Source organism: Pezoporus flaviventris, unplaced genomic scaffold (genome assembly GCF_033815535.1).
Source record: "Pezoporus flaviventris isolate CSIRO_AGI_PZ_B2104156 unplaced genomic scaffold, CSIRO_AGI_Pfla_v1 ptg000031l, whole genome shotgun sequence".
In the NCBI taxonomy this organism is placed as follows: Eukaryota; Metazoa; Chordata; class Aves; order Psittaciformes; family Psittacidae; genus Pezoporus; species Pezoporus flaviventris.
In genome coordinates, this window is record NW_026892579.1 from 30,315,022 (window position 1) to 30,340,078 (window position 25,057).

The window sequence follows — 25,057 nt, forward strand, 5'->3', positions numbered from 1 at the left end:
CTGCTTTTTCAATGTGTGTGGAAAAACACCACTCTTTCTGCCTTCTAGAATTCTGTCTTCAGTCTTGCCTGTAAAACACCATGCACACCATAATACTATTACCATAAATAATAGTAAAGGAAAGTGTGGGAGGTTTTGGCTCCAGTGTCATCAGTATGTTGTTGATCTCAGTTCTCTGTATCCTTTTCTTCCAGCCCAGATGGCAGACTGTAATTGTTTTTCCAGGCTTTGACCAAGATAGGGATATGGATGAAAGTGAGTTGGCTGCAAATCAACTTGGTTAATGGAGAAATGCTGCTTGTTAGCATTTAGGGAAATAGAGAAAGGTAATGTATACACCATGTCCTGAAAATACATGTTTAATTTTTGCTAAAGTGACTGGCTGTGTTGGCCTCTTACTAACAACAGAGGCCTCTAGTACCATTTATAGTTAATTGATTCCATTGTAACACAAGTCTAACTGTGGTTGTCTATTCCTCTGCTACCGCCTGACTCTAGTAATACATTCTGTTCATCATTAGTTTGCAAGTTATCTAAAACTGTCTGTAACTGCAGCACATTTGCCTGCTTTTAGGTTGCATGATCTCTTAGATTTAATTGACATTTTGTCCTGGGTTTAGCTATAACAGTTAGTTTTCTCCTTCCTAGTAGCTGGTGCAGCGTTTTGGCTTTAGTCTGAGAACAATGCTGATAACACACCAATTATTTAGTTGTTTCTAAGTAGTGATTACTCTGATCACAGAATCATAGAGTCATAGAATGGTTAGGGTTGGAAAGGGCCTTAAGATCATCTAGTTCCAACTCCCATGCCATGGACAGGGATGCCTCACACCAGACCAGGTTGCCCAAGACTTTGTCCATCCTGGCCTTGAACACTGCCAGGGATGGAGCATTTACCAGTTCTTTGGGCAACCTGTTCCAGTGCCTCAACACCCTCACAGTAAAGAACTTACTTATATCTAACCTGAACTTCCCCTGTTTAAGTTCAAACCCGTTACTCCTTGTCTTATTGCTACAAATGAAGAGTTCCTCTCCGGCATTCTTGTAGGACCCCTTCAGATACCGGAAGGCTGCTGTGAGGTCTCTACGCAGCCTTCTCTTCTCCAGGCTGAACAGCCCTATCTTTGTTAGCATGTGTTCATACAGGAGATGGTCGAGCCCCCTTATCATCCTTGTGGCCCTCCTCTGGACTTGTTCCAATAGCTCCATGTCCTTCTTGCGTTGAGGACACAAGGACTTTTCAGTGTCATGCTCTGCCATTGAGGAGGGGCGCAAGAAGCCGGGAGGAAGCAGAGAGAGGACACCTGACCCAAACTAGCCAAAGGGATATTCCATACCACAGCATATCATGCCCAGTGTATAAACTGGGGGGAGTCACCCCAAATTGCTGCTTGGGTCGGGCTGAGTATCGGTCTGTGGGCAGTGAGCAATTGTATTGTGCAACACTTGTGTTTATTGATTTTATTCTTTCCTTTTTCAGTTTCATATTCTCTCCCCTTGTTATTTCCCTTATCATTGTTCTTATTATTAGTTTTATAGTATTAGTTTTGTATTATACTTTAGTTATTGGACTGTTCTTATCTCAACCCATACATTCATTCCTTCAATTTTCTTTCCCATCCTGCCTGGAAGGGGATGTGAAAAGGGGAGGTATGAGTGAGTGGCTGCGTGGTTCTGAGTTACCAGCTGTGCTTAAACCACAACATACTTTTACTCAGACCTGTTCAATTCCACATGCTCTACATGTGTTGAAAATAGCAACAAATGTTTTTTTTAGAAGATTGCAAGTCATCAGTACTAATTCAGAAAGGTCAAACTCATCCAAGAGATTGACGTTTGAACAGATTTATTGTTCTTTCAGGTTATTAATGATTTTATGTAAAATATAGATATGGATATTAAAGAAGACATTTCTTTGTTTTCAAAGATTTTGAACAGTCTTTGGGCTTGATTTTGTCGTGCAAAGCTACTGCTTTTTTTTCAGAGCATCCAACATCATGGCAGAGAATTGGATGTGGTTTACAGTTGCTTTTGGAACTAGCTGCTTCTTCTGTTAGACATCTGGTCCCCAGTTCCAGAGATTCCCTTTTTGAAGGGTGGTCAGAGCAGGAGTTTCTCTATGTACACTCCATGTGGAATTTTCTGATCCACTGAAGCTCCCATTTGACAGATTTTAAGCCTTGGCCACCAGAAAAGTTTGCATGAGTCTCTACTGACATGGAAGAGGTTATTATCCTTGACAGTATAGTTAGAATGTAGCACGGACTGTCATGATTTTGATGACCACAGTTTTAAAAAGGAAAGATTACGTAATTCAAACATTCACATTTTTTACCTTTGCTTTCTAAAGCAGAAGGCCTCTGGGAGTCAGTAACTGTCTTCACATCATAATAATTTTTATACATATTTTCCGGTATACTTTCACTGGCTTTTTTAAAGTGAGTTATCAAAATATTTGAAGAAAAATAGGAATGAAAGCCAATAAAATGTATAAAATAATAGATCTAGAATGTATATATTTATATGCCTGTATTTCCCCATAATATTTATTTCTAGTATGTGAAATAATACTAGTAATTTTATGTAATAATGTTATTTATTTTCCTTCATTAATGTTTGTATTTTGAACAGGTAGTCTTAATGGATTTTTATCTTTATCATTATGTAAGGTGGGAAATACAGCTTTTATTCATTTTCTATCCAGCATAGCGATTACTGTGTACCTGAGATAAAACCACTGGTTGTGACCTCATTTCACTGCATCTGTGCTTTGCACGGTTTTGGGGGTTCAAAGCAATATGTGAAAAGTTACAAGGCAGCAACTTAATCAGAACTGAAGTTAATATAGGCTAGCAACTCATGGTTTTATATAGTGGTACTGGGAAAACTACGCGCCCAGTGTGGCATTTCGGTGTAGCTCTTCAATCTTGGAAGAAATATTGTTGCATTTTGTGTACTTTTTAAATAATGGAGAGATCAAGAAGAAAATCTAGTTTATGAAAAAATGAGAAGGTCATAAAAAATACAGGATGATATTGTTGCAAGGTCTGTATGGTAACCCATGTAATCTGTTTGACTACAAATAGTAGTTTCAGAATACCTTCCAAATCTATGACGTGATAAAAAGTAATCCTTAAGTCTGTTACTTCTGAACTTGGCACTTCCTCACAAAAGGGGAAAATGAGGAATAGTCTAAGTACAGTCAGTCTAAGTTTAGTCTTTGATGTGATATGAGAAGTACAACAGAAAACAGCAATCCTCTCATGTATTTAAAAAATGTATTAATAAACTATTAGAGCTCATTCTTAAGCTTTTAAAATAAAAGTTAAGAGTAGACACCTCCAAACAGTATTCAAATATATGAATCCCCTTTCAATTAAAAAATCCCACAAATGAACAACCCAAAAAACAGAGCTGTGGTTTCAGTTTATGTTTATTCATAGTTCAAGCTGAGTTCACTCGGATAGATGAGGCAAATTATATGTTTGAGGAAGCTGCAGGTTTTATTTGCATCTCTGAGCAGCTGAGCACATCCACTGTAAGCAAAAGGATAAACTGCAAATCATAGAAAACAATATTCAGCAGGTGTTTCACCCAAAGTATGTGAGACTTGACCTCTTGTGATCTAGTATAAAGGAAAACAGCCTGAGAAGTGAGGAATTCCTTCTCCTACTCCCTCTGGTAGACTCCTGCAGACAGAGATCAGAGTGATTTATTAACTCTATAGCTCTTTTGGAAAATGTGCTATTTTGTGTTTGTCTTGAAAGGAGTTGCTTATTTGATTTGCTACGTCTTGTTGCATTTTGCTAAGACTGTGCTGTGGAATCAGTTTGCACGGTTAGAACACCTCTGGTGATCTCTGTGCAGTAAGTGATTTAGCAGACTTGTGTTATCATGCCTCAGTTTTCTCTTTTATGAGCAGAGTCATGTTTGTGTATCAGACAGAGCTTTGTTACTGTTAGTTGGATTTTCATGTATTTTTTCACGTCAAGCCCATGTTTGTTGTTTGAGCAAGACATTATCCTTTGGGATTACTCTCATAGCATCTGATAGCTGTAGTCTCCACTGGGTAAGGAGGCGGTGCAGCAGGGTCAAAAAGAGCTAATGCACAAAATGAATTTACAGATGTAGTTTATGACTGCTGCTGCTCTAAGTCTGGAGCATGTGATATTTCTGTCCTCCATCAATAAAGATTGTACTTACAGTGCTAGCCATTAGCACCTGATATGCTTTCTTTTTAGGTACAACTGATAAAAAGGGGCAAAAAGAGAGCTATACAGGCTTCATTCTATTCCTAGCATGTACAACCTGTGGTGAAGAAATGCTTGAGGAGCATAGGGAGCTTAGGGTGGTAACAGGCAGGTCACCAGCCAGGGCCTAATCTCACAGCAGCTGAGTGAGGTGAGCAGGCTAGACCTAGAGGTGGTAGCTGCATTCAGGCAAGAGCCCAGGTCGCTGGACAAGCTTGTGGTGACGGGATCCAAGATTAGAGCTGGGAGTGCAGGTCAGTGAGCTGGGGTCAGGATTCAGTTCACTGATGGTAATCAAGATTGGCTGTGCCACCCAGTGGCAATCAGGTAGGCCCACGGTGCTGAAAGAGGTCCAAGGTCAACTGGTAGTCAGTCCATGGGCCAAGGACTGATCAGTGTGACTGCTCTGTTTACAGAGGAGTTATGGGAAATCAAGGAGGCAAGAATCCAGTTGACCTGAAATGCGTCTAATGTGTAGCTTAGACAGAAGAATAAAGATCATGCCAGTTGTTCCAAAGAGGGGCTCTGAAACAAGAATGAGAATCCTCTTCATTAGGCTGATCCTGCATAAATATCCATGTATTCCATGTTGCCTTTCATATACCTGGAAAGCTTTTGATGCATAACGTATCAGTGGCTGATGGCATATTTTGGATTGAAATGACCTGCTACAGCAGGTAATATTACTTCCTCTCTCCTATGTATTTATCTGTATTTCAGTTTTCCAGTGAGGAAGATCATGGAGGCAAAAAATGAAATGTGACAGCAGGATGGATTGGGAATCACATCAGCAAGGAAAGGTGAAAACTTAATTTAGAATTATGAAAAGAATGCATCACCTACACAGCTCTTGGAGAAACTTAAAAGAAAACATGAATTAAGACATAGGTAGGTGTCTACAGCAGCTGAAGTTCCTGTGATAGCCACTGCAAACCTAGGACAGGACTCAATTGCCTAGTGCCATTTGAAACACATAGGATATATTTGACACCCTTATGGGATAGGCATATCCCATAAATTGTAGGATGCATAAGAGACCTACTTTTTTCTGGAGTGGTATTCAGTCCCCAAGCAGTTACACAGACCTGGCTATTAGGATCATCAGCCACTAGCTGTGAACCTTAGGGTGACCTGAATTATTCTTTATCAGCCATATTAAATAAAGATTAAATAGTTTTGAAATGAGACCTACAGTAACAGTAAAGAGATGAAGCAGGACCCATGCCCTTCCTGAGCAGCAGCACTTGGAGGCAAGAACTCTTTAAGATATTTATAATGTCTCCAGGAACATAAGTTTAGACAGCAGGAATGAGCAGAGGTTTCTTAACCTTGCGCTGAATACCACTCTTAAACCGCAATTTCTGTAGCTTTGGAAGACCTATTCTAAAGGATTTCCAAAAGGAATAGTACTATATAGATGGTATTTAGCTTTTTTAAATTTATAACTGTATGTCCATGACTAGTGTAGTTAAGAGTATGATTTGAATTTTCTAGTTTTGTGTAATAATATTATTCTTAACAGAGCAACATTTTCTTACAATCTCTGGAGCATTCCCTATTAATGTCATTTTGTTACCTTTTGCACTATCAGTTCATCAAAATTTTGTTCACTTGATAGAATTCTTTTTACAAAATACTAATTTCTATTTTCTAAATAAAAAGTAATAGTTTTTTCTTATTGTTTGTTCGTTAATATTATTATTTGTTCATTAATATTATTTGCGCTTTATGACCTTTGTCCTTACTATTGAAGTCCTCTTTGTAAAGAGGATTAGATCAGACAACTAGCCACTCAGCAGCATAAACATTTATAGTTTAGTTGAATTTCCCTGTGTTTTAAACCATATTTCTTCTGTTTTCTTACAAATGGCTTGTGTTTTATTATAAATAGCCATGCACACTTTAATAAGTGGACTAGCAGATTATATTAGAATTTAATAATTAATGGAAACGACAGTAGAAATGTTAGTGCTATTACTTTACAGTGGAAATCTCTACAGTGAATTCTTAGTTCAGATAATCTCCTGATATATGTAAATCACTACGCTATCATGAGCTCTCAAAAGCCCTCTAATAAAAGCTGTAAGCACATTCAAATTAAATGAGGAGAGATGGACTAAAGTAATACCTGTAGGTGGTGATCCCCAGTATAAGAGAGACTTAGACATACTGGAACAGATCCAGAAAAGGGCCGTGCAGATGATTAGCAGATTGGGGCATCTGTCATATGAGGAGATACTGAAAGTACTAAGACTGCTTAGCCTAGAGAAAAGAAGGCTCAGGGGGATCTTATCAGTATGTACAAATACCTAGTGGGGTGAATAAATAAGGCAAAGTCAGTGAACAGCACAAAAGGCAACGGGCACAAACTGAAGTACAATAAATTCCATTTAAAGATCAGAAGCGTATTTTTTTACTGTGAGGGTGGTCAACACTGGTACAGGTTGCCCAGGAGTTTTCACCCGTGGAGATACTCAAGACCCAACTGAACATCGTTCTGGGCAGCCTGCTTTAGTTGATCCTGCTCAGAGCAGGGCTGGTTAAACTAGATGATCTCCAGAGGTCCCTTTTGACCTCAACGATTATTTGGTTTGTTCCAGATAAGCTAACTCTGCATTTAACTAATTCAATTCTGTAATGATTTATTCACATTTCATATTTTGCCTTCCTGTGGATGATCTCAATTTGACTGAATTCTTTTTTGAAGCAGAAAGCCCAAAACTAGACACAGAATTTCTACTCATTAAGTGGCAGGCTACTGTTTTATTTATGACATCCTGGCAGGCTACTGTTTTATTTATGACATCCCTGTTTATAGCCTAGAATTATATTTGCCCATTTTTTTTTTTTTTTGAGGTGCAGGTTTGTTTTTGTCTTTCTTTTTTCCTTGAGAGCAGGATGTTACAGACTCATATTCAGTTTGTTATTCACTTTAACATCCCAGTCCTTTTCTATAGAGCTATTTAGTCATGTACTCTCAATCTACTATCTTTCAAAAATCTGGTTTTGGAGTGTCAAATTTTTGAAAATGGAGAAATAAGTATAATGGGATTTCTGAAAGATGACATGCAAAAATTCTTCTAAGTAGTAGATTGGCACCAGATAAAGTCAGGATAGTCCTAAGTGTTGTGTTATGTTTTGCTTTTTGTTGAAATTTGTTGTATCTATTTCTCTAGTATGTCAATGGAATTTTGAATTCTAGTCCTGTTATCTAAAGCACTTGCAACTGCTTTGCTTTTGATATTTCTATGATATCATTCAGTTCATGAATATGCAATGTTATAATAAGAAAAATTTATTTACTGAAAGCTTCTCAAGGGCTAATGAGTTTTTTTGCTAGTCATGGCCTGTTACTATGTACTGTTCTCCCAGTGGTCATGTCAGCAGCATACGTCAGCAATTCTAGGATGAATACTCAGTTTATTTTTACTGAGGGATATTTACCAGATGTGTCACTGTTTTCTGAATATCTATTATTTATATTTCATAGGTGATTCTTCTCCATTTTCCGCCTAGTTAACTTGGGAATGAATATGTTTTGTGTCTGCCTTTGAGTAGCATGAACTATATAAACGAGTCTCTGCAATATCACTTCAGTCATGATTTGATTATGTACTAAGATTTTCATTTCTTCCTGTTCATTTCCTCTGTGTCTTGTAAAGTTTAGAGACATCTCTGTGTTCAGAAGGTTGATCACTCTTTTCTCTTTTTTCCTTCCAGCAATTGTACTATTTATCTCAGAGCCTTCACCCACTTTTTGGACATTTGTCCATGTCACTGCACATATACATATGGAGATATGATGCCACCTCCCTGCTGATTCTTGTTTAAAACTACTCTCCTGAGTAATTTGTGCAAGATGGACCTACCTTTGTTCAGTTGTCCTCTGTGCCGGAACACCACTTTGTGGAAAAGGAAAGCAGAGCTTTATCTTTTCTTGGTTAGAAAGATTGAAAAGACCCGAAACCCCAAGATTCTTCTCCCTTACTTTTGGGTCCTTTCAGTTACTTTTGAGCAGCTCTGGGCAATATTTGCCAGTGCCATTAGTGGCCATATGAATGAGCCGCATGGAATAAAAATCAGAAGGCTGAAGATACCTTAGCACCTTTACTAGAAGTAGTGAAGCAGTGACAGAGCTTAAAAAAGTGTGTTTATTTAATTTGATTACATTTATGGTTGTGTTAAGAAGGTTATATTGCTTTAATTAAGGGTTACTAGGATTTCTATAGTAAACTTGAATTTGAAGCTATTTATAGCTCAGAGAAAGTGCTTCCATACAGAAATTTGGCATTCGGTGTCTCAAGCTGAATGGTATGGTTTTCGTTTTTCTGTTTTTTTTTTTTTAAAAGACTCTTTGGCTGCATTCTGTTTTGAGGGAGGCAATTTTTGTGGTTTTATATGCTTTTTGTTCTCCATTGGCAAGGCTTAATACATGGAAAAAACAAATTTTCCAGGCTCTTGGTCTTTTATGTCAACTATTTCCTTTTCAATATTTCAAACATTATACTTCAGTAGTCATTACTTTTTAACAGAGCAACTATATAATTCAATAAGCAAATACTGCTAAGTATCTACCATAACTACATTTTATACTTTGTTACATAAAATTCATGTAATATAATTTTTTAAAGATTTTTTTCTCAAACAAAATTATTTACCTGACATGTTTAGTAGTTAATGTAAGTACTTGTGTATTTCTGTAAGGTTCATCTTTTTCGGGTTCTCTTAAAATACAGCAACTACTTTTTGCTTTTCTATTTATTTCTGTTTCTTATTTGTAGACTATTTCATGCCATACTTGAAGGTGTTGAAATTCTCTAAGTTAGTTTTATTGTTGGTTCTGTATATCCTTCCTTTTACCCTAGGGTATGATGCATGTTTGGAATCCTCTGGTTAGAGTTCAGAGAACTTGATCACTTGGTTCACGAAGCCCAAGTCTTGGTTAAAGATCTAATGCCATCCAGATAGCAAGCAGAGAAGTGTTTAAATTCTGTGTAAGTTCTTAGAGACTTCTGAATGGAAATGCCGTCAAGCCTGGCACAGAATGTGACTGGTGGCTCAGGTGACTTCGGCTGTGTTTCAGGTTACGTCCAAATATTCTTCAAGTGTGGCACTGTGATCAGAAGACCTCCCAAAATAGCAGGGAATTTCTTTTTTTTCTTCCCCAAAACTTTGCCAAGTATATATCTCTAGTGTCTTGAAAGAATGTCCTACCAGCTAGTTACTGAGCATTTATAGGGCAGATGAGATTAAGGTGAAGAGATACTCCTTTACTCCTCTGATTCAACTTGGGCCACAGAATAGAAAAATGCTAGAGTCATCTTAGCAGAAGATGGTACATGCACTCTATAGGTTGTAATTTGTTTCTGAGTTTTATCCAGTGATAATACACTGTAAGATGCATGAATAATACATAGGGGCCTGAACCTAGGTATTCTGCCTCTCTTTTACTTGTTATCTGGGGTTCATCAATGCAGCACAAGAGAAATTGTTATGGTGGGGAGAATGATCAGAACAGAGCAATCAATGTGCTCTAGGTGAAACTAGATGAAATTCAATGCAAAGCAGGACTATTCTAGACTTAGAGCTAAAGTCCGAGCAAGATGTTTATGCTGTTAGTTCATCATCTTGAAGAATGTAAGGATTTGTCTGTAGTACTGCCTTGATTTTCCACTGTGTGGCCCTTGTGAGAGCCATCCTCTCCATGGTTATCAGTGTTGTTTTCAAGAACAGTGAATTCAAGTTGGGGCTGCTTAGTGGACAGGAAGACTATAGAGAAAATGAGGAGGTGAGAGGCCTGGACTATGGCTCAAAGACATTGTAGGCCTGTTATATCACAGATGGAGAATAAGAATGGATACGTGAATGCCATTCTGCAATGTCCCTTCCAAACTTCTTGTCCCCTGTGAAATCCAAGGGCTGCAAACACCCCTATGAATGTCAGGGTGAATGTGCTGTAGCTGTGTGAGCTGTCTTCTGTAAAGACAGGTACAGATCTTTGATTACAGAAGAAGTTTTACCACAGCAAGAACTGAATAGGATTTACAGGATTTGGCCTAGAAATTGAATATTTTTGCCACCAAAGTTTTATATACATTTTTCATGCTCTAAATTAAGCTTTGGTTCACATAATCTATTTTACCTCCTTCCTTACCACCACTCCCCCCACCCCCCACCCCCCCGCCCCCAGTCACAGTTTTACTCATAGTGCAGCTGGGACATTTGTCTTGTAACAAGGAGGATCTGATAATCATGAGATAACCCAGATTTATGCCCGTAGTGCTGAAGCAGTGCCATATTTGTGAAAATAACTTAGGAGAAACAATATGCAGCAGATGTGAAGGTTTTACCTTCGCATTTAAGTAGGTTTATACTGTCAGCGAGTGTGGGCTTAGTACAGCCTGACAGTTTTAACTTACCAGATGTTCCATGTGATCAAATAGATGCTATACAGCTGTTTCCCATTCTTTCTACTGGGCTCAGATAAATACAAAGTAAATGCTCCGGAATATGTTTACTGTATTTTGGCTAGTGCTGCAGAGAACATACTTTTATCTATAGGCACCAGTAATGCAGGGAGAAACCAGAGGGGCTGCAGGAAGGCTCATTTTCTGTTACTGTGAGGAAAAATCAGGAGCAATTTGGTTGAAAGAACTTTGATGATACTAGCTGGGGAGGGATGAAACACAGGTTTTTCATTTTTGGTGGATTATGTGAGATTAGTCACCATATTTATGCACTGCAAAAAGTGACTTCTGATCTCTGGGCAAGCTGTGACTCTGCAGGCTGGAACCGTCCCCTGGGCTGACTGTCATTCTTCCAGTGGTGTTTAACTCTTAGGGGAACTGGTGGGTGCAGTGGGAGCAGTCATCCCATAGGTAGCTAAACTAATCCCAGCATGGGCTATCAACACTGGAACGGAGACCTGTCTCCTTCTCTGGGCACAGGCAACTTGCCCCAACTGGCTATTTGATGTGTTTTTTAAGACGTGAAGCTTCTGGGTGTCAGTCTAAGCAACTACTCTCAAATGTATCAAGACTTAAAGGACCAGGTTACATAACTGCCACACCTGTCAACTTAATTCATTAACAGAGCAGCTAAATAATAAAAACCGAAGTTTCATTTCCCTTCACCTGCTTTTCTGCTTGTTTCTCCTTCCTCCCCCTCCAACTCCCTGTGCTCCTTAGCCCTTTGACCTTACTGCTGCCTTCTTCCCTCCTGTCACTTCCAGCCTCCTGCCTTTTTACACCTGGGAAAGTCTTCTTCTTGTCCAGGGGCCTTCCTTGTTCTTTAAATCCTTCTTTAAAACCGTCATCCTCAGGCAGAGGATTTACTTTCCTCTTTCATTAATAATCTCTTCAATATTTCTTGACTGCTCTGTTATTTTTGGATTTATAGCCTAGTCTTGCAAATGTTTACAGGCAAGTAACTGTTCAGTTAAATTGAGAACATTCGGGTAGAAGTTTGGAGGACTGAGTTGTTCATTGATAAGGTTTTTGAAATGGGAATATTTCTCACTCTGTAAAACGCAGTGTTCCTTTATGATTCTATATACATTGTTACAATAAACATTTGTGGCTTCAGAGGAGCACTGGAACATGCATGTGGATAACTTTGGCTTTTAACTTCTATTCCCTAACTCAAGGTGCAGAACATGTTCTCAGAGATTTTTAAAGGCCATGAGCAAACTTAATGATATGACTTTATACCCAGAATCATATGAGAAGACAGGTACAAGCTATACCTTTGATCTTGGTGACCTTCATTGTTTTGTGTTTCAGTATTGATTTTTCTTTCAGGAATCTCAAGCATCTGGACTGCCTGCCTACATAAAGATTGTAGAAGTTGGGCCAAGGGATGGATTACAAAACGAAAAGGTAATTTTCATCGTTTTTTTTTTTGTTTTGTTTGTTGTTTTTTGTGTGAGTGTGTTCTGATATGGATATCAGTGTTATTTTCATTGTGTAAAACGTACATGCTGCTAATCATGTTTTTTCTATTATGTACTATATATTTATTTCTTTTTATATTAATAACTGTTTTGTTTATTAGAATAAAAGTATATTACTATGTAGGCAGGTGTTAAATAGTAAAATTTCTTTCTATACTTGGTTAACTAGCCTTTCTGTTCCTCAACTGCCATATCTTATTCTGGAATTTATCTCGTCAGTCAATAACGTGTCATGACATGATTGGTAATGCAATGAAACACTGGCTATCTTCGTAGTAGTTCAAGCTTCCTTCTTCATCTTTACTTCTTTCATGCTGGAAGTGCTACTATAGTAGAAATAGTAGAATAGGTTTTGTCATGCTTCCTCCTGAACAGGCATGGAGAAAAAGAAATTGCTCTTTTGGTTTTGATATTATTTGCCTGAAGTTTGGTAGGGAAGCATGGAAGAAGATTAAAAGAGACTTTAAAATAGGGTACATGTATCAAAACAGTCATCTGTTTCCACAAACAGGAGGATAGGTGAATAGTTTTGCATATATTGGTGTGCTGATACCAAAGATGTTAGTAGCATTAAGAGAATGGAATTACTCTGTCTCAGCCCTGGAGCTTTTTTCTCTCCATTTCTCTCTGGTTGGACTATTCTGTGTTACTATTTCCTTTGTTGCTTCCTTGCTAGGTTGGTGTTTGGTTACTAAGAATTAGTGAGGCCAGATCTATAACCTGTTACAGTGGTTATAAAAGTGCTTCCTCATTCTTTTGTGGTGGACAAAAAAGGGAGTAGGATCATGTATACTGCCTGATGCTTTCCTTATGTATTAGCTTCCTACTATCAGGAAACACTACAGTTATGGTATAATACATGAGTATAGTTCATTATTTTAAAAAATACGATTGTTTATGTACTGAGAACATTTCATTTACAAAAGTCTCTTACTGAATGAAATACTGTACTATAGTCTGTCTCCATGTCCCTAGGTGATAGTCCCAACTGATATCAAAATTGAGTTAATCAACCGGCTTTCCAAAACAGGCCTTCCTGCAATAGAAGTGACCAGTTTTGTTTCATCCAAATGGGTGCCTCAGGTATGTAAAATCATTTGTTTCATCCAAATGGGTGCCTCAGGTATGTAAAATCATCACCATTCAGAACTATTTCAATTTATGTTTAAATGCCATTACATGCAGTGGAGTTTTCCAGTAGTGCATAGCCTGTATAATTATGCAAGAATCAGATACCGTTGTCCAACACAATTTAGGCAGCTTTCAAGTTTTATGCTTTTATTTAGGTTGGCTGAAGTTGGGATAATTATTAAAAAGCAGTCAAAATTGAAGAAGAGCCAGTAAGCTGTGCAGAAAGCTGCTTAAATCCCTAATTTAGCAGCAGCAAGAGCAGGTTGCTCCATAAGGGAAGGGGAAAAGCCAAGCACGGTACTAAGGAAGCCAAGACTGTAGCCTTGTTGACTAGAGGGCAATCCAGCAGTCTGTGAGAGCAGTGCAAATCTGGTGAGGGTAACCAGGGCAGCCAAGAGTACACACACTCAGGTGAGTTCGCAGTGTTGCAGCAGGTCCCAGTTTAAGCTGGGAAGTCAAGTCTGGTAGACATAGTCACAATCCAGTCAATAACGTACACGACAAAGCATGGGCTTGGCTCTTGCTCTGCAGCTGCGTTATTTCTCAGGCAGGGAGGGAGCATGAGAGTGTCTCAGCTTAAAAGTTGCTGTGAAGCTGTGAAGCAACTTTTGCTATGAAGTTGAGTGAAAGGGGAGGGAAGGCCACTCCTTAACAGAGCTGTTTTGGGGAGCCTTTGCTGATCCACTTTCCAGCTTTTTTTGATGAGCTCCACAGCTCATTGAAGCTTCTCAAGTTGCTGTCTTATCAGTGAGCTGGTCTGGAGTGCAGGAAGCTAAACTCTTCAGCAGGTAGCACTGCTGGCCTGATCAACAGAAATGCTAGGAGTACAACTTGTCATGATTACTACATAGGGTGTATGTGTGAATATGTGCAAGGGACAGTAGTATATGGGGAGTGAGAGAATTGGCCACAGGATGCTGAAAGGGGTTAAGAGGTGTGGGGATGATAGATCAAAATTGTGAGTAAAGGGCAACTGGGATAGAAGATACTGATTGTAGTTATAGGGATAAAGATTTGAAAATATGAAGCAGTTGGGATGCAGAGTACTGAGTTTGAGTATCCAGATGAAGGGCATTGAGTCTTATCTCTGGGAAATAGTCATGGTGGAGGGGACTTCTTGTGGAAGCAACACCAGTTCAGAGATCCAGAGCGGGAAAACCTAGATGCTTGTGCAAACTGCATAAACTTTCCGCGAGTGCTCCCTAGCACCAAACCAAGAGAGCAGACTCCACACGCCTGTGGAGTTGTGTGGACTACTGTGGAAGCGTGAGTCTGCCCTGAAGCCAAACACCTATTTTTGAATGTCTGCTGCACTTGGTACATTTCTGTGTATCTATCCACCATGTGGTCCTCCTTTTTGAGTTTGCTCATAACAGGGCAATGACTTTTTGCAATTAATAATACAGAGAAAATACAATCAATGATAATTTTGAACTGTGGAATGGAAGCAAATAAAGTACTTGTGCATTTTATTTTGCTGTTTATCTCTGTAAACATTCAGTTATAACTAAGGAGTTTGAATGATGATGTATCATTAATATAACTTAATGTTGTTCCTACCTCTTTTCTACTCTTCCAAGGACAAATAGTCATTGATGTAAACAAGAAAGGTAAAAACCCTTTTTTTTTTTTGCTGTTCTTTTTCCCTAAATGAAATTTCATTTTCCATATTTAAAAGTGTGTTTGGAAGATCTAAATCTGGGACTTTCGTATATGTAGCAGTAGTTAGTCACGTTAATTATTTTGCAGATCTAATGCTCTCTCAGCCAGCCGTACTGAGTTTTGATGAATCATGATAATTTTTTCATTATTTTTCCAAAGTTAATTTTTACACATGGTGCAATTCAGCAGAAATCCTAACCTTTCTGAAGTCAGCAGCAAAAATCCATTGTCACTAGGGGTGGGAGATTTTCTTTTGAGATTTAACAAACTTAATTATTCCCTGCAAGTAAGAAAGTAAGTCAGTGCTTGTCTATATAATTTAAACTAATTTTCAAGAAATTACATGTTTGCACAGAAACATTTAAGTACTTATATGTTTAGTAAGGACTGTGCAAGTTATTTATATAATAAAACATGAAATTAATTTGAGAAAATACTTTAACATTGTTTATTGCAGATCTTTTGTCCAAATATATATAAAGTTTGTCTGTTTTAAACTGAGAATATGTCCTCGGCCTGGACTGTATTCCTCTCAGGAAAACAGTAAAATCATACTTATTCATGAATTAGCAGAGCAAACTGTTCAGCACTCTGAAGGACTCCTTTGATTTATTTCAGTGTTCTTGGGATCACTAAGGAAGGGTCTAAAGAAAGGATGATAGGAAAAGTGAAGAGCAACAATGCAGAATTTCTTTGGTGTTGATGGAGGGGCAATGATATTGTGTCCTTTAAAAGTGACTAGGCTAAGTTTTTCCAAGTGCCATCAAACTTTGGCAGTTACAGCAGCAGAGAATAATGTAGGTTTTTAAATGTTAGAAGAAAAAGGCTAAAGCAAAGGTGGATTTCTTCCTTTCTAGTTTAATTATTTCCTTTTCCTGTGAGCCATTAGGAGTACCAAATTTAGCAGAGGTTTGTCAGTCTTGGAAAAAAATGAGCAATCTTTTCTTATCTTAAATTCATGTCTGAATACTTTATCTTAATGGCTTAATTTGTGTTTTTTATTTAAATATTTTTTAAAAATGTTTTTTATTTAAAAGATAAGATTGTGTTGCTTTGATAGGGAATGCAGTCTCGACTTTGCTCCTTTTTTCTTTTCATAGGTCATGGGAATAGAATTCATGGTTATGTTTAGATCATTCATTCACTTAGTTCTTTTTTTAGTATTTTAAAGCTGTTCTATGATTTCCCATCCACTGTTTTTCTTGGCACAGATTTTTTTAATGAAAAAAACTAAAAAGAAAAAGTTCTACAGTAGCGAGGTGCCATATAAAACAGGATCCCACACCTATAACCTAAATGGCCAAAAATTATAAATACCTACCATTAGAAAGCTTATTTTTAAAGAAATTTGGAAAATAAAATATTTTATTACAATTTGAAACCTTATAACATGCAATATGTGTTAAAATGGGATTTTACTTACAGGAAAAATAGTAGCGGGACAAATGTAATGCGTATAATGTTATTCGTATCTGGCAGCTTTATACTGTGGCAGCTTTATACTGGTTAAAAAAGTGTCATTTTTTGGTTTTTAATGTATTTTAAGTCAGGCTATAATTTCAAAGTGTGGAATTAGTTCCAGCATTTACCGTTTAATTAATCATTTGGTTTCAAGCATTGTTCCTTGCCCTGAGAAATGTAGACATTATTTTTATTAAATTAAGGAATGAAAAAATATTCATAAAAAACTAAGGTATTTACCAATGTTTTTTGTGAGGCTATCAGATGTATTAGGTGGTCATACTGATTTAGTTTATGTAGAAGCAATTACAAAAAGTTGATTTGTGCCATCACTTGTTTCCTGATGAGAAATGAGTTGTGTCTGGCTGTAAGGCACTTTTCATAGCACACACCTGCTTCATTAAAGATACATGTTGAGTTTACATTAAAGGAGACATACATGCATTTTTCTGATATTTTTAATCTATTCATTTTTGTAGTAGGAAACCAGTGACAGGAAGAATTCAGGTTGCCAGTAGTATTGTCACTTAATAATCTAGTATAATTTAACAACGCATATTTAGAATTGGGGTACTGCAGAGTTATCAATAAAATGTCAATTGAGAGTAAGGAGTAACAAAAGCTTTGTAGTTCATATATCTTTTCATACGGTACCCCTTAAATGACTTTTCATCAGTGTGGATAGAATCAGAAATCCAATTTAATACTGTTTGCTTGGAAGATTTTCTTTTGTGAGAGCTGATCTAAAAAGCTTTTAAAATACACTATTATTTTTTTTAAACTCAAAATCTGTAAAACATGAAATAAGAGGGATATGTTTTATCCACTGTATTGTTTCTAGGCATTGCCACTTTTAAAATAATACTAACTTTTCCTCCACTTCTTTCAAGAAAATATGCTTGTCTAAATAATCTATAGTTTATGACATGAATAAGACTTTGATCCCTTTTCTTGATTAGTATATGGAGTATATTTAATCTTGAGTGAGAAAAGTGGAGAAATATTTTAAAAAGGAAAAGTTTCTTTTGTGAGGGGAGACTGAAGAAAACATGCTTGAATAAAGAAATGGTCTTCTTTTGGAAAAAAAATAATCTGAGTATATTAAAATGTTACATGACAAAGAGAACTGGATTTTGCCATATTTTTAAGGATAAACTTGTGATTAGTCTTTTCAAATATGCTGATTAGAGTATTGAGTAATTCAGGTTCACTTATGCTTAAAGATTGTGAGGTCTCATTTATCAGAGTGCTGACATTTTCAAGATTTAGATAGTTTTAAAATGTCAGTTATTCTGTTAATTCCAGCTATTGAGTCAGTTAAATTAAGTTTAAATTTTCAATAACAGTTGATGATCAGCATGATTGCAAGTCTGTCAATTTATGGTGCAAATGGTGTTTTTACAGATACATGTAAACAAACCCACTTTTGAAATCTTAACCCCAGTTCTGTATTCATGTAGAACTGGAAAGCTTGCAACTTAACCTTTTGAGTATTGACTCAAAGGTTAAGAAATAAAAAAAATAATGCTTGTAAAACATCCATTTAACCCCTTCGCTGCTATACTTTTTGTTAGAACTGTATACCTAATGAAGGCAAAAGCATAGTCTAAGCCAATTTCTGCTTATCTGTGTAAAATCAGAAAATAACTCCTGATCAATAAGAATTGTTTGTATATTTCAGATGGCAGATCATAAAGAAGTAATGAGGGGCATTGAACGGCATCCTGGAGTCCAGTATCCTGTTCTTACGCCTAATCTTCATGGTTTTCATGCTGCTGTAAGTGCCTTCATGAATGTCCACAACTGCATCTTTCATGTTTCAGATACTTTCTGTTCTGCAGCATGTTAGTTATTTAATGTCATGTAACCTGTCCTGTTAGAACTAAACTATAGCTTTTTAAATGAAAAACTTTGTTTTCATTGTGAAAAATGGGCAAAATCATGATGTTCTATATGTTTATATTTTAATGGAAGTATTGGTCAGTCTTTTCAAGTTCCTATAAATGACACTTGTGTATAAAGAGAAAGACAGTTCCTTCTCCTTCTTTGATTTGTTGGAAATGTTTCGGAAGAATGTCTTTTATTGGAAAGTAGTGAAGAAGGAGGAAGGAGTCACTTATATGAAAATATTTTATAGGAATGTATTAGATTTCTTAAATGATGCACTTCAGTTTTGTAGAGATTGAAAGTTTAAATTTTTTCAGTTCATTATATTTATTCAATAGTTCAATAACTATTCAAAATTATAGACTCAAAATGTTTGGAATTGCAAAAATGGAGCAGTTCAGTCTTATTGAAACATACATACACACACATTGCTAGTCACATCTTTACACTTTTCTGTTTTATGAAAATTTTTCATGCTTCTATGCTTTTGTCTTGATATAGGACAAGCCATGTTTGGAAAGCATACTGCTTGATAGACATCTGTGGTATAGTCTATCAATCCTTCAGTTCCTGTACTACGTATGAAATCTTTCTTAAAATTCTGTACATAGGCAAGTTAGCTATCAATATGCAGATTGATAGTGCCACAACTTTGCAATAGTAGCTTGTATGAGTTGATTAAATCTGCCGTATCTCTATACCGTATTTAGTGATATGATGAAAGGAAAACAAGGCAAACATAGTTGTAGGTGATTGCCGAGTTCTTTCTTGCTGCTGTTTTTTTTTTTAATTTCTATTTGAAAGGGTATTTGTTTCTGTAAGTATTGCTGAAGCTTGGACATTACCCTGCAGAAGCAGAGAGTACAAGGAAAAGCTCCATTCCTTTTCATAGAACAAGAATATTCTCACTAGAGAATGAGAATTAATGAATTGGCTATTCTCCTAAGGTTAAATGTTTGGTTCTTCTATCATTTGGCTTTCAGCATTCCAGTTTGCCTCATGTTATTAGCTGATTTTACTGAGTATGGAGGTACTGAGTACAAGCTGAGGTTAATTGCCTCTTCAGTGAAGTCACCACATTTACACATTTTCTAGACTGGTATTTGCTCTGAGAATTTTTCTCAGCAGACTCTCACAGACACATTTTCTGTGTGATTCGTATTGACTATGACACTAAGACCAATGGAGGCCTTGATCCTAGAGCTGGCTCTAACAAGGCAATCCCTGTTGGTTATTGTCGCTGCTCTAGGCACATGCAGGCGCAGAGCTTTCCTAAGCATGAGAATGACTTCCTGGCATTCATAAGGAACGGGCTTTGTACAGAGGATAAATATTTCAGAATTGTTATATGATCTTTTCCTTTTCTGAAAAATTAATACAAGTATCAATCATTGTTATTTTTGTAGTTGGTTCATGTGATTTCCTTTTGTAATACCTTAATCATTTATCACCTTAAAAATATGTTTTCCTAGTTGCTAAGAAAAAGAAGGAAATGTACCATAGTGAATGAACTCAAAATTTAATTCAATCTGGTTTTATGCAATAGATTTAAAAAAAAACTGGAATTAAATGTATGTTTTAAGTATGGATTATGTACTTATAATGTACTTAAAATTCTAGAATGTCTTACAGAATTAAGTGCTTAACAAAATCTTTTAATGTAATGTTATGATTCAGTTTTATTGAAATGTATTTTTCAGATTGCAGCGGGGGCCACAGAAGTCTCAGTATTTGGTGCAGCATCTGAAACATTTAGCAAAATGAATATTAATTGTTCAATTGAAGAAAGCATAGAAAAATTTGAAGATGTTGCTAAATCTGCAAGGAATATGAATATTCCAGTGCGTGGGTAAGTATAAAGATTCTTAAGTAATACAGAGTTGGTGGAGTTGCTGTTACAGGAGGCATTTGTACAGTAGGAAAGTAATAATACCAAATTTTTACATTTTAGATGTATTGAAATAATAGTCTTAATTGTGATTTTTGTTTTGTTTTTAGGGTTTTTTGTTGGTTTTTTTTTTACAGTTCCATATATTTAGTAATTTTTCTGTGTGTTTGGTAACTACTAATAGTGACTAGCTTTTTCTAGAAATTTAAATGAGTAAGCTGTGTGTATAAACATACCCAGTTTATTACACAAATTTATTGTTATTTTTGTCATCACTGATGACAGAATAAAATATATTTTGTGCTGCTGTGAATTCATAACGCTATTGTCTGCACCTTAGAAAAATACCCTGCACGCTTTTATTTTATTATATTATTGATAAAATATCACTTCATACACCATAAAATCAAGGTATAAATTTACTCCTAAGAAAAAAAATATTCTTAATATAAGTTATTCTGAAAACTTCAGGTGTTGAAATGTTTGGAGCCTCTAGTGCATGAAACTGGAATTGTCCAGTATTCTTCTTTCTCTAGAGTACCTTTTTTTAAACTTGAAATGATCCTGAATGTTACTCACTCTTGAATATTCATTTCATGTCCATTTTCTTTTACATTACACAGAGCTACTTATCTAAGATTATTTGTGAAGTTTCTTGTGAATTCAAAAAGGCTCACATAGTTTCAAAGAGAAACTCAACAGTGGGATTCCTTGAGGATTGCTAGTAATGCATACTACATCATTCTCAGGCAATACCTGGACTTGAAAATAGGTAGTGGTAGATACCTCAGAAGCAAAGTCTAGGAATACTGGGATCTCCCATTCCTTCAGAAATAGGTAATCCTACTGCTCACTTTCTGCACAATAATGTGGTAGTTTGAGCATTTCCTGTGAGAGAGGTCTGATTTGTAGTTACACCTCCGTCTCAGAGGATCACAGAGTAACAGAATGGTTTAGGTTGAGAGGGCCCTCTGGAGGTCATCTTGTCCAACCCAAGGATTTTAACACACATGTAAGGATAGTTCACAAATGCTTGGGTCCTTTTTCCCTGGCCTGCTTATAAGTTTTGTATGGAAAATGACTGAATCAAAAAGTAAGGAGTTTCATTGTATTAAGAAACAGTAACTTGTACCAGAGTTTAAATATTTTAACTAGCTTCTAATCTGTCAGGCAGAGTCAAGGCTTGTCTTCCTGACCATCTTATAAGAGGTTTGTTGTTTAGAAGGTCCCTGTCCCCACTGTTTGCCACATTTTTCTGATACTATCTTCTGAGCTGAGAACATAACTATGGGTGTCAACATATGGACTTTACAACTGGTTCAGAACATGTAAACCACAGGTGAAAAAGAAATCCCTGTGGTGTACTTTAGATTAATGTTGGAGCTTCCTATGTCACCTTACCATCTGTCCACTAGTTTTCACATGTTTAGGGAAGTGGCAACCTTCTGGTTTTTCTTTTTCCCACAGATTGTATATCTAAGGCATTTGTAACATGCCAGTGACAGTTGTGGCACTTAAACACTGATGTGACAGAAATCACTGTTTCAATGATAGCATTCTACCACATTCCCATATGTTTGTTGTCTGTAATCTGATGAACTCTGTGACAGGTGATTTTTTTGCACACAGCAGAAAAAAATGATAAAGTAGCAGGATGAGAAGGCATGTACAGAGAAGAAGTAGGAGGCAGAAAATGGTCAAACAGAAGCAGAGCACACACACAAACAAAATAATATTTTAATAATTAGTAGGAAAAAGAAAGAAAACAACACAAGGACATACAAAGAGAGAACTATCAAGAACCAGGTAATAAAGCAAACAGAAAAAAACAGTAGCACAGAGGTGAAAAAAAATGGGATGAGGTGATAAAAAATTATAAAAACTCAAAGAAAATACAATCAGATTATGTTTTAAAAGTGGTTTATGGACCCAGAACAAAGATCTGTAATTTCACTTCAGCATGCGCACCCTAGAAAACTTCACAGAGTACATGCAGGATAATTTTATCAAGTCTGTTGTGCCATGTGCAGTACGTTACACAATGCTTCAACAGCGGACTGCGTAATACCAGATATGCTACACAGTGAACAGATTTGAAGTCACGAATGAAAGTGATATAAGTTCACTCCAGCTATAGCTTTCTTCCTTAGGCTTACAGTTGTAAGAAAAGTGAATCATTCAGAAGTCGGAAACCATTGACAGAATCATTTGATTTGTGGGATTATAACCAAGTAAAGAATCCAATTAGAGAGGATAAGTATATTGAAGAGAAACTACGTTTATATTTATGTGTAGCTATCGTCATCGCATGATATTAGCTTGGGAACTAATTTGTCTAGTGAAAATTAGAGGTTGAGGCATGAGGAGATAAGATGCAGGATTAACATTACACTTCAATGAATCAAAAATTTTAGGAGAGGACTTGCTGGTATTTGTCGCTGGTATATTAGGGGGATCTAACATAACTCAAAAATGAAGTAGCTAATCTGCTAAAAATCTGACGAAGATCTAAACTGAAGAATATGGAGCCTTATGTCTTAACAAAAGAAGTAACTAAGGTAATAATTCTGACTATCTAAACCATCCAATGAACGTGGATTTAAGTATATGAAAATATTGGAAAGACTTTTGAGCATGTTTCAAGTTAGAAGATAAAAGAGAACTGGTTAACACAATCTGTTTGGACTTTGAATGCACTTTAAAAAAATCCCTCATGGAGATTTTGATGAGGCAAAATAGTACTTAATGAGAAATAAGATGTTTCTATGGATCAAGGATTAGCCCCTTGTAATTTATGTAAATAACAATAGATACAAAAAATGTATTATTAGGCTTTGTGCTGCAAGATAGATAAAGCTGTGGACTATATGGACAAGGATTTGTATTCTGTGCAGTGAGAATCAGTGTTTTGTTTTTAATCACCCTCTTAGAGATTGGCTACTTTTAAAGAACCATGGCCAAAACCTTCAGTCTTTGCTCAAGCAAGCTTCCCAGGACTACACATTTTGGCTTCTAATAAAAATTTTGTAGGCTAAATATTTTGATTTAATTACTTAGGCAATAAAAATATTAATATGCATAAATTGTATTTATATTAATTTCAATATGGATATTGTTTCCTTTCTAAAGCACTATTATTGTTTAAAGTTTTATTTATTTGCAGGAAATGGATAATTTAGTGCCTTGCCCTAAGTTCTTATGTGTGCAGTTGAAAAATACTTCCAAAAATAATTTTAAGGGGTTCAAATTTTATTTCCTATTTTTACTGGCAATTTAGAATTTATGTAGTGAGCATAAATCATTGACAATCCTTGAATCTTATGAAAAATGTACTCAAGCAGTTGAAACTAAACTTTAAGCCTTTGCATGTCTTAGTGTTGCTACAGCTGCACTAACATTGACTCCATCATCATCCAGAAAATTTATGTTGTCAGCTGTCACATCTAGAATCTGTAGCACAGTACACAGTTTTCGAAAGGTTTCCTAAACTAGTTGAAATGTTTATGAAATCTTGTGCATGGTCTTAGAAGTTAGACTATTTATTAGCATCATAAAGGTTTTTTTTTTTTTTCATATTTTTACATGCATAAAAACTTTACAATAGCATCTCTCTGAATCAGTCTGTGAAGACATCCACCCAAATCAGTTATAAACTGTATGACCAACTAATTACTACTATGCATACTTTGTGTCATTTGAAATGACTGCTAGTTTTAGAACTGCCTAATTCAGGTACTGTTAAAAATATCACATCCTTTTCATTGATTAAAAATGAAGTCTAACAGACAGGAGTGATAAAAAACCTGTGACAAATGCTAATTGTAAGTAGTCACTTGGATTCTGTTTTAACTTAAATGTAATTGTAATGTACAAATAAAGAAAATGTTAAGTAAATTCCACCTAAGCTAGAGTATTCCAACTTAATGTATTCCAAAATTTAACAAGACACAGAAATTGCAATTAGTACAATAGAGTAGTATGGTAGTATTACTCCCATACAATAGTGTGGGAGTAAGGATTGGGTTTTCCTCTTTTCCACAAATGATACTTCATTACATACTTCATGTCCTGTGACAGTGGAATGAAGTCAGACTATCATCTCCTCTTAAATATTCAGCTTTGTATAAGACAGTCTTAGTCCTAATAAAAATTAACTAGGAATAGAAGGGCTGAAAGCTTGTTGATTTTGTTTCTCAGTTGTTTTTTTTTTTCCTACTAAAACACGCTTCTGCATGACCACCAATTAAAAACTGTATTTTATGTCTCAGTCCTGAAAAATTGTCATTTGAATAGCCCTTTTGAGGCCATTTGGACTATTTGCATGTGCGAATCTGAATGTAGATGCAAATGTTTAGAGGTTTGATGTTAGAAAAACAGATGCAATTGTTTATTGTAAAATAACTCCAGAAGCATTTCTTTACAAAGCTGCTGCTTCATAAATTATGTGTAATGACACATTAATTTAAACTGGTGTATGTAATTCGTTTATAGTGCTGTGTCTTTTAAGAAGCAGCATGGTGAAGTTCATGACACTTAAAAGCATATTGAAATGTGTCAATAGTTGGATTACATCTGTGTTTATATCCAATTCAAATACTGGTTGCTATATTTGAAATATAGCAATATTTTTTCCTATGACAAGTAGATATCAAACAATTGTATATAATATTATTACTACCTTTTATATTATGTTATAATAAAGGTTACAGGTTACAATATATATAATTTCTTGTTGACTGTAGGACATAATTATTATTTTACTTTCATGCTAATACAAAAGGTAAGACACAAAATAGCAGAAAGCTAAAGAGAAAGAGTTGATTTTAG

The 25,057-nt window shown here is 36.1% G+C and overlaps 1 protein-coding gene across 11 annotated transcripts in view; it reads left to right on the forward strand.

The window, feature by feature from the left end:
- HMGCLL1 (3-hydroxy-3-methylglutaryl-CoA lyase like 1) overlaps positions 1-25,057 on the forward strand; it is an 81,853-nt gene that overhangs the window by 11,422 nt on the left and 45,374 nt on the right. For 5 of the 11 annotated variants that reach the window (XR_009744599.1, XM_061460581.1, XM_061460585.1 and 2 more), the window contains exons 2-5: positions 12,050-12,127; positions 13,177-13,284; positions 18,137-18,232; positions 20,043-20,191. Coding sequence is in view for 10 of the 11 variants with exons in the window: in XM_061460581.1 (XP_061316565.1) it covers positions 12,050-12,127; positions 13,177-13,284; positions 18,137-18,232; positions 20,043-20,191 (431 nt within the window). In the remaining variant the exon portion in view is untranslated. The other 6 variants (XM_061460588.1, XM_061460590.1, XM_061460589.1 and 3 more) reach the window with 6 other exon arrangements.